At 39.2% G+C, this 11,034-nt stretch overlaps 1 protein-coding gene across 1 annotated transcript; it reads right to left on the reverse strand.

The window, feature by feature from the left end:
• Positions 1 to 776: 776 nt before the first annotated feature.
• On the reverse strand, positions 777 to 10,995 carry PSMB1 (proteasome 20S subunit beta 1). The gene is made up of 6 exons (XM_007439484.4): positions 10,771 to 10,995; positions 9,437 to 9,544; positions 7,350 to 7,431; positions 5,758 to 5,887; positions 4,070 to 4,176; positions 777 to 2,877 (listed from the first exon to the last, which is right to left on the reverse strand). Exons 1-6 carry the CDS (start codon positions 10,875 to 10,877, stop codon positions 2,692 to 2,694), a joined length of 720 nt encoding a protein of 239 aa, XP_007439546.1. The 5' UTR covers positions 10,878 to 10,995; the 3' UTR covers positions 777 to 2,691.
• Between the last annotated feature and the right edge of the window lie 39 nt (positions 10,996 to 11,034).

The following is an 11,034-nucleotide window of genomic DNA, read 5'->3' on the forward strand; positions in this document are numbered from 1 at the left end:
ACCAAAAGATAATAGAACTAACAAGTACAGAAAAGAACAAGCTTTAAAGGCAACATCTAGAAAGAAAAGGTTGGAGAATCTATGTTTTCATTTTTAGACATGTTAATAAGAGAATATACAGCAGAGGATGATAAAATCATAGACACTATTTAGGCAAAAGGAAATTTTGACTTCCATTGCCATATTAAAACTTGGGGTCACCAAATAAAATTGGCTGGTAGGCAAAGCTATGCAGTATTTGTCGTATGTATGTATGTAAGAAAAATAAAGCTATCATCTACATTCTCCTGACAGAGCTTAATACTAGGACGAACCTTCTCATACTGTGAAAGAACCTGCCTAGGAAGATGTTAACAGTGACATAGGTACATAATAAGTTTATTATCAGCTATTCATTCTGTTTAAATAACTATCATTCAGAAAGATTTTCCATGTTTCTTACCTTGGAAACTGTTCTTCACTTCAAAATAACAATGTTGCCACCTAATGGCCACCATTGCAAAAGCTTTGCCAATCTCTCTGGTAGAAAGGCATTGCCCTTGAATAAAGCATGTTCATTAAAGTAACACAAGGCCTTAAAATTAGTCAAAGAATATAGGGAACCTAGCATTTTCACATTCATAACTTATAACCAATGGAAAAAAATCCAGTTATTACATCATGGTCTTGAGACATACCAATGTACAAAAACTGCGTAGAGATTACCTACTTTACTAATTTTAGTACACAAAAATGAGTGCACTTTCATCATTCCAGGCTAGCAAGCGAAATTGCTATGACATGTGGATGAAATACAGGTTCACTTTAAAAAAGATTACCTAGCTTCAGACGAGCCATCTTTTTAGACTAGAACTTCTTTCTGGTTTCCATTTTAATGAAAGAATCACCTTTTTGGACACAGGCACAGATCTTACTCTCTTCTTTCATGTACAGTATCATGGGAGAATATAAGTTGACGATCCAGGCAAGATTAATGAATTCTATTCATTTTTTACTTACAAAAGCAGACATAAACAAGATGTTCCTTTCTGTTAAATAAAGAACCATTTAGCCCAATGTTATCAACACTGATGAGTGATGGCATTCAGACCAGCTGTTCATCTATGTTCTGGAGATGCTGGAGACTGAATTTGGGGTTCTTCTGAACACATAGCATGTCCTATTGCCAAGTTGCAGCCACTACTATATATCATTTAGCTACAATTAGCAATCGGTGGGCAACAGGTCATTTATATCCACATTCCTTAATAAATTACCAAAGATGGCATCTTGACCTCATAATCAGAAGTTTGCTGATATCTTGTAAAATTATTTTGGAAAGATTTCCAAGCCAGAGACTGAATAAGATACATGATGGTACTGTATGTGGGCATCTGTGGAGTGGGGGAAGAAAAGACAAATGATGAAACACACTTTGTAATATCGCAATGCAAACTCTATTCCTTTTGTACCTGCTTCATCACAATGCATACAAGTTATGTATGGGATGGAGCTTGCTTTGTGATGACATGATTTGAGTTTCATCACTTTGACAAAACCATGGCTTTCTGCAGACACCCCTGGAACTGTCAGTTTGCTGAACTTAACTACGCATTAGGAATCAATATTTGAATAATTAAGCTTACACAAATTTCTCTTTTTTTATTTTAATCTTGCCCATGAACTGAGAGGATATTTCATGGAAAGACAGGTATACTAGAGACCTTAAAATGTAAATATTCTGAGCCAACCAGATACAACATTTTAAAATGCAAACTTATCTTCTGAAGGTGCTATTCTGTAGGGCAATGCATTCTTTGAAAATGATTCAGGAGAAGTGCTGAACCACATCATAGCACCTTTTCTCTATACTACTAATTAAAGTTGCCACATCATTATTTAGGCTCCTGTAAAAGCCTAAAAGAGAGATAGATAATAGAAAGACACTGCACTCACACATTCTAAAGCACTTCCTCTGAATCATTTTCAAAGAAGGCAGTCTGCATTTGAGAGGAATTATCCATTGGTAGTCTCAGCAAGCGGCATCATCTGGTTGACATCTATGCTTAGAAGCTATGTGGGGTCAGGCCTGATTAGTTACTTAGATGGGAGCCCAGTAAGGAATACCAGGACTGTAGTTTAGACCAGGAAATTAAAAAAAAAAATCCCAGAAGGCAATGCAATGGCAAATCACTTCTACTGTATATTGTTGACAGGAAAACTACATGGCATCCATCTTTTTTTTTTAATAAATGAACTGATACCAAGAAATGTCAGTTCCTCAGCTGCTACTATTTCAGTTTTTAAAAAATGCTTGTTATATATAAAGATGTATTTAACATCATAGTTGGCATGGCTGCTTTTAAGAAGGAGCAGCCACAACAGGGTGCCCTCCAGAAATGTTGGGATTTCCAGAATTCCCAGCCAGCCTACCTACAAAAATACATCATGGGCTAATCCTGTGACCTTTAAGAAATTCCTTTTATCCTGCATCAAATAATAACATTTTAGATTTTACAAATGAATTATCTCCACAAACTAAGATCATGTAACTCAAATTCTACTTGTAGCACATGCCATGAAACATTAACAATGAAGCGTTATTTCTTTTGATTCCTTATTTTAATCCATCAAATGTTAACATGTTACCAGTAACAATCTGCATAAAAATGACTGTTAGAGACCAAACATTTTAACTGAACAGTGCAGTGATTAATCTCTTCTCAATGAAAAGGTTTCCTCTTTAATTCCATCTTTTCTGATAATGCAGATCTTTAGTGAATCTCCTGTATATACATCTCTTTCTGCAGCAGAAACGAAGACATCCTTTACCAGCTGCAAAGCCTTTTCCAAAGACAAAGACACTTGTTCCACACCCTGCATGTTCTTGAGGCCAACCTTTTAAAGAGAAAGACATTTTAAATAGTTTATAGCTTGGTAGAGCAAGTCTACTGTGTTGATTATAACAGTAATAACTCATCATTACATTATAATAATTTCACCTGTTCAGATGCGTTAATACAACTATCATCTAAATGAAGCACATCAACATACTCCAAGCAAAGGTGTTCTTATCATTTAAATAAAAATAGCACTCAGATCAACAAGGTGTATCAAAAGGGATAAGGTTGCTGTTCTTCCCTTGTACATGAGTAGCCTTCCAATGTCCATAACTGAACACAGTTCATCAAACTGCAGCACTGCTTTGTAGCACACACACACACACCATCAAACACACTTCTACCACAGAAATGATTGTTCTCCCACTTATTCACAGAGAACTCAAAGCTAGTAGGCAAGAGAGGGAAAACCTAGGTTGCGTAAAACTATTCAATCTAGGCTTATAAAGTTCATTTTTGATTGCCACAAGCAAAGTGGCAATGAAATGTCAGTGGTTAAGGATTTACCTTTCTTATTCCTAGGCTGTGTTTACAGGATATATTACATCTCAGTATACAGGTAGTTCTCGCTTAATAACCACAATAGGGACTGGAAAATTGGTTGTTTAAGCAGTGTGGTTGTTAAGTGAGTCACCATGTGACCAGACCCAATTTTACAACCATTTTTACAACAGTTATAAAGCGAATCACTGCAGTGGTTAAGCAAATCACATGGTCGTTAAGCAAATCCAGCTTCCCCAATTGACATTTTTTGCCCGCAAAAAAGGATGCAAATTGAAATCATGTGACTGCAGGACGCTGCAACCAGTCATAAATGCAAGCTGGTTGTGAAGCACCAGAATTACAATCATGTGACCGCAGGGGTGGTGCGATTGTTGTAAGTGCGAGTACAGGTCATAAAGCACTTTTTCTGAGGTCATCGTAACTGTGGACCATTGTTAAACTAATGGTTATTAAGCGTGGACTACCTGTACCTAGCCAATTGGCTGCATAATAAATCCAAAACAAACAAACCACATTATGGTTTAAGGTGCTGAATAAACCACATTATGGCTTAGGGTGAAGGATTCTTTCATCTTCTGAAAAAGAATTGTTTTGATAGGTCCCAAATAATTTCAAATATTTCAGACAGAATTAAGACCCCGGACATCAGTGTATCACTAAATGCGTAATAATGGAAGAACTCTTACCTGATTGTCCAGCAGGGGCTGCAGCATGGCACTAGCTGATCCACCAGCTACAAAACTATCTCTCTGGTAGGATCCTACTGGATCAAAACTGTACACTGCACCCTTCCCTAGAAAAGTAAAATAAATTAGTAATAATGTCACATGCTGGAACAAGGGGAATTGACAGTTAAGTACGAACAGTGTAACAAACTGTATTCAAAATGATAATCACCAAAAGATAATACTAGTAAGATGAGAACATAGTCCAAAATAATGAACTAAGTTAAACCACCTAATGTAAACTGGAAGATTTCTGTTTCCTAAAAGGCCGGGAGGATTGCTTTAATTTAGCCCTGCATTTTTTAATTTATATATTTTCTGAACAGGTATGAGCACTAACTGACTGCAACAAAGGCATACAAATCTGTAACCGAGTAAAAGTTTTATACTACATAAAAGCATAATGTAAAGCCTGTGTCATATTTCCCACATACTTTTTGTTCCACAGAATTTATACTGCTAAACAGAGAAAATGAGATAATAAGAATCTGTTTGCTTCATTTCTTAACACATGTAAAGCACATTAGATCAAGAAGACTAATCTTCCCCCAACTTTTAAAATCAAAGACTGGTAGCAATAGTTAAGTGCACTAGATGCTTAATATTCAATTGTAAATATTAAATGCTTCTATGTTTGATTCTAGCTCTTTTGCAGACTCTAGATTTGCTTGTTTACAAAATAAAAAATTGGTTCCAAAGAAGAATCCTCATACTGATAGAAAGAAAATTCTGCATCTGCCCTTGTGAATGTATAACAATTCTAATAGAAATCTTTGTCCCATGTTCAGGCTTCTCCTTTAGTCCTCTCTGTTAGAGGACACTCGGTAGTTCTTCAAACTTGGAGGAAGCTTTTCAGGAAAGAAAAGCTAGGGAGAAAAGCCAGCACACAAGCCTGCTGCATGCTTGTCTTTTGATCTAACCAATTTTTTTTTTTGCATGAACTGTATTTGTTTCTAGAAGGATGAAATTTTCTTCAAGAAAACAAGAAACTCCTCCTTTGAGAACTGAACATAAATATACAGAGGTTGTTTTTTTTCCTGGAAAGTCAAGGCTAGAAGCCTAATTCCACCCATGGAATAAGTTCACCTCTGGAATAAATTCACCACAGGCTGTCCAAGCACCCTCTGCACTTTAACCACCAACTGTGATTTTTACCACTAGTATATACACATACCACTAGTGAAAATTATTATGGTGAAATCATAAGCCAGCATTCATTTTTAACTGCTCTACCAAAGAATTATACATTTATAAATATACAATTATTATCTGGGAGTTAATGTGTTTGGGGAGGTGGGGCTGTCATGCTTTGTTTTAATGGTTGTTTTTAGTCTAGTCTGCCTTGTTTTGTTAATGTTTTTAATTGTTTTAATTTAGTATTATATTTTGTAAGCCACCCAGAGTCCAGTAGAGTAGGCAGCTACAATAAATTTAAATAATTAATTAATCTTTATATTAGTGTCTGTACTAAAACAAATACTGCTATATTCATATTAAAATACAGTCCACATCAGAAATAGCTTTCACTGTTTAAATAGTAACTTCGGAATCATATTACAAGAATTACTTTAAAGGTCAAAAGCTATTATCCAACATCTCTGGAGAGGTGATTTCCTTGCACTTTCACAGGAATCTAAATGGTACTTTACCTTCCTCATCCAATCCACCAATTATGTTGTAAACATAATAAGGGAAGAAGCGTCGGGAATACAGAATTGTAGAAAGCATGGCTGCAATAGCGCCTGAACTCATGGTCTTGTTATTGGAATGTTTGTACATCTGGAAGAAAATGACAACATTTTTACAATAGAAATAAGCAAATGTTCTTGCTGAAACTGTTCCTAACACAAGCAAATATCAGTTGAAAACATAATAAAAGAAAAACAGTACTCATTTGCTGTACCCAGGAAAAACTGAATTCATTAATGAAATAATGACAAAGTTGATAATTTATTTATTATACAGTGATACCTCGGGATACGAACGCCTCTGCTTGCGAATTTTTCGGGTTACGACCAGCTCTGGCCCCAAAATTTTACCTCGGTTTGCGAACTCCGCCTCGGGGTACGAGCCATTTTCCGCCCGTGCCACGTGGTCCGCGGCCATTTTCTGCCCGTGCCACGTGGTCCGCGGCCATTTTTCCGCCCGTGCCACGTGGTCCGCGGCTGTTTTTCCGGCCCTGCCGCGTGGTCCGCGGCCGTTTTCGCGCCGCGCCGGGCCGTTTTCGCGCCGCGCCGCGCCGTTTTCACGCCGCGCTGCGCTGCACCCGGCCATTTTCGCGCCGCACTACGCCGCACCCGGCCGCTTTCCGTGTGGTCCGTGGACGCCAGAACGGATTAACGGTAATTACATTGAACCTTATGGGAAATTGCGTCGGGTTGCGACCAAATTCGGGCGGAGGGCGGAACGGATTAACCGGATTTACATTGAACCCTATGGGGAAATTTGCCTCGGGGTGCGACCAAATTCAGAGGGCGGAACGGATTAACCGGATTTACATTGAACCCTATGGGGAAATTTCCTTCGGGTTACGACCAACTCGGGATACGCCCAGAGTCACGGAACGGATTAAGTTCGTATCCCGAGGTACCACTGTATTACACTCCCAAGGTAGAAGATTAACTTTCCTCTTCTGCTACAAAAATACATTAGCACTGTACTTCTAATTTTGGCTACAAATTCAGCTCTTCTATACAAGTTTGCAATAAGCTTTTCTAACAGCCATGATCATCCATTATTACAAGTTTCCTATATCTCACTTATATACCAGAGGTTAACAGCAAACAGAAAATGCAGCAAATTTATTTTGTGACTAGCACTGTTTTTTAACAGCACCACACAAGTGAAGTATATCGCAGGACCTTCTCGAAAGGAACATATTCATTTGAATGCTACAGGTCACTTTGAAAAGGTCTCCCAACAGTTTACAGAATAATAAAACAAGATAGTTTACAAAATAAAAAGATGAAAATTGGGGGAAAAAAAGAAAAAACTCAGACACTTATTTGGAGTATTTTCTGTTTTTTACAAGGGCTTACTGTGATGCAAATTACATGTAACACAATGCTAGCAGAAAAAGTAAGTTGTATGTAAAAGCACTTAGTAACAATTTGAGCAAGTAGAATTAAATACTGAATTTGTTATGTGTACAAAGATGAAAATGGGATTTAAATGTCAAAGTATCAAATTAATGTTAACAACTGAATACAATTCCAGCACTGAGGCATATACAATAACCTACCTTCAACCTTGCTTCGAGGATTTTAGTAAGTGTAAGACAGTCTCCATGAAATCCACTGCAGCCAATAACTGTTGTTTCTGTCCTGTACAAACATAGCATTGATAAAGTTGTAAGTAATCTTGATCCACTACAATAATGTATTCTCCTAGGGTTATTTTATTTATATATTTCTTTCTATACTGCCATAATCTACGTCAAATATGCAAAATTTCGCCACCCTTACGGCCTGAGGTAGACTCCCACAGTGGCTCTAGCCTGTGTTCGATTGGGTTGGCTCCTTGTCATCTACCAGCAGCACTCTAGGCATCTCTTCACCCACACCTCCCTCAGCTCTTCCATAAACCATGGAGAGTTCCGGGATCCATGGGTGTGGAGAGGCCACTCAAGCACAATCCATCCAAAGCCTATTAGTCGAGATACAACTTGATTAACAATATGCCACTAAATATCCTTTTTTTAAAAAATCTGCACTCAGTCGTTACCGACTCTGCAGTGACTGCTTTGGATGAGTCCTTGCAGTTTTCAAGGCAAGGTGTTTCGGAAGTGGTTTGCTAGTGCCTCCTTCCTAGAGCAGAGCCCAGCTGGCGAGCACAGGAGGCGGGGTTTCCGTTGCTTCGCACTTTTTTTTTTCCAGGCGTGCGCGGGTTCCGCACTACCGGCAACTGCTCCCGTCTCCTTTTGCAAGGCGCCGCCAGCATTTTTCCTTCCACCGGAGTGAGAGTACCCATTTATCTATTCACATGAGTTTTTGAACTGTTGGGTTGACAGGAACTGGGGAGGAAACAGGAGCTCACCCTGCTAATGCAAAGGCTGGGCTCGAACCGCTGAAGTATCGACCATTTCTGGCCGGCAACTTTCAGTGTCATTAAGCCGCTGCACCACCGCGTCCCCCCGAAATACCCTTTACCGGGGATAAACAATACAGAGGACTATTTTATTCTATCCTGATTAAGAACTACTCAGTGGCATTTCACTGGCTACCATGAAAAAGAAATGCTGAACCCCAACTTGCAGTTAGAAGACATGATGAAAACTCCTTAATCTCACAGCACGTGGACAGACTCAACCATAATTTCAACTGGGAAATTGTGAGCATCCTAGACCAAGCTAAATCCAAAAACACTAGGGAAATCCTGGAAGCTTGGGCACACAGGGATAAGCCACATTTACACACCATTCAAGAGACAATAAAAAAGCTAAGAAGGAAACAAAAAGACCAGAATACATCCTCTCCAGCAGCCTACACCCAGATAAGCAGGGATTTACACAGACAAACAATCAAGTAGAAAACAATATCCTCATAATGGAAATAACCAAGGGGAAAACCGTTCCCTCACCAACACTGGCAGGGCAAGCTACTGTATTATGAACAGAGAGCAAACCCCACACTCACTAGCACTGATGATGTTACCTAGTTGGATAATAAAATGTCTGCAAGAAAACAGGTAAGCTCAGAGAGCACTATGGTCTCCACAAACATGATTTATTATTTATAATGACATGCAAACTGGTTCACAGTTTTAAAATAGAAAGTGAAAGGCCATAGATATTCAAATATAAAACAATTCAAAATACATTTTTCATTATTAAAAATGTACAGAAAATTTAGACAACTCTAAATCAGGACCCACTGACAATACAGCAGAAGTTGCTCTGAGATTTTCATATCTTGGAATACAAATTTGGCAACAGAGTCGCATCTATAAGGTTGTGTTTCCATGCCAAGAGAGGCCATTCTAATAATTTTCCTGGAAAAAGAGCAATCATAGAACCAATAAAAAATGTATAAATATAACCTGAATAGTATAGTTTTTAATTCTTCACTACTTGCAGACATAGTTGATTTGCAAATGAAAAGTCTTTCCAAAATAACTATACTCCAGAATCATAGAATTAGACGGGGCCATTAACTTCATCAAGACCCATCGGTCACATGCAGGAATCAAACAACCAAGCTCAGAGAGCACCAAGGACTCCACATATTCTCTTCCATTGGAGACACTGAAATAAATGGTTTTAACGGGTTTGTTCCAGATATGACTAAACCTGGATCAAACTCATCAAAATATTTACTGCTTTAAACTTACAGCTTGTAACATTTAGGGCTGTTCCGGCTGTGAATTGCATATTCTTCACTCAGTCGGGTGTCTGAGGCGACAACAACAAAGTCTTCACCAGCAATTGCCAATATGGTCCTGAGCAACAGAAGAGAAATAATTTACTTTTTTGTAATTGTTTAGCATTCATTCATTTAAATGACTCTGGAATCTTGCATGTGGGATTTTAGTTTTAGCTGTGCACTTCTGACTTTTTTCAAAAAAGTGACAGGATTATTTTCAGCTGTTCACAGCCACGGAATGTAAAGATCTGTGGTTTCAGTCAGGGTTCAATAACTTTTTGGTGGCTGGGGCATTACTTTCCACTAGTGATACATATGGGCACAGAACACTGGGAGGGAGGAGGGTTGTGTCAAGAAGTTTACTTTTTAGAAACATTAAAGAAGTCCTCCAACATTCATCCTATTTTAAGGCTTGCCCTAAAGTGTGCATTTCCCACTCAAATTGGCAGGAAACTGTTCTTCCAATTTACCACAACTATGCATGAATGGAGATTTTGGGGCCTCTTTTCACTCTGAGGCCTCAAGATGCCCTCCTTTAGTTCAGATGCTATTAACTTAACTTGGAAATTTTCCCTAATCTCTTTCTATCCGTATTTAAAAAATATAGAGAGCACTAAGATTGCAAGCTTTCAAGGAACACTGTTTGTTGTCTTGCTTTTAAAATGGAAGTGCAATATTTATTTATTATATTTTAAGGCTTCTGATATTTGAGGTTCCCTAAATAACCTGGATAAGAATAAACAAGCAGTAGCACATAAGAAAAGTGAAACTAAAATCTAAGGAAACTTCTCTTGGAGACTATTGAGGCCTTTGAAAGTCAAAACCAATACACTGCACTGGGCTTAGAAAATCAACCGTGACTTATAGCCCTGGCACAAGGTAACTTCAACGAGTTACTACTGGTAATTCAGCCTTGCTGAAATCTCTGGGTTGCCTTTGGAAGAAACCCTACATTTCATGCATCCCTAAACCGACACTGTTATGCCCTGCTGCTATTTCTAATGTCAGGGTAAGGCCTTTGTGGTTCTAAGGATCTTTCTTACTGAGTTTTACCATCATTTCTATTCATTTAGTTAGAAGCCACCCTCGAGGCCTTTCCAGGGTTTATAGACGGGTTTGAAAAGTTATTAAAGAAACGGAGCTTGAGGAGAAACAAGACAAGACACCCTCCTACTGCACAGGGAGCTGAGGGGGCAGCGCAACTTGCGCACGAGAAAAAGAAACGAACCCCGCTCGGGGAAGGTTTGCTGAAAGGCAGGGATCGGTCTAATGGGAGAGGAAGTATGCGAGGGAAACGCTTACCCGCCATTGAAGGTATAAGGGGAGAAGCGATGCTGCACCGCAGAGCCGTGTCTAACCTCTCCGTGCAACCCGAGCCCAGGATCAACGTAGGCAGCGGCCGACAGCATCGTTGCTCCGAATCCACCGCTTCCTCGCTCGATGCTGATTCACAGCAAGATGGTGGAACCAGAAGCGGAGAGGCCGTTGCCACCACCCGGCGCCGGCCGCCCTCGCTCGTCACAGCGCCCCCTCGGCGAGGCGGGATATGAAAAAGCTCAGCAGGTG

Source organism: Python bivittatus, unplaced genomic scaffold (assembly GCF_059951505.1).
Source record: "Python bivittatus isolate LINGU-HERP-01145 unplaced genomic scaffold, Pbiv_v1 ctg000020_np1212, whole genome shotgun sequence".
NCBI lineage: Eukaryota > Metazoa > Chordata > Lepidosauria > Squamata > Pythonidae > Python > Python bivittatus.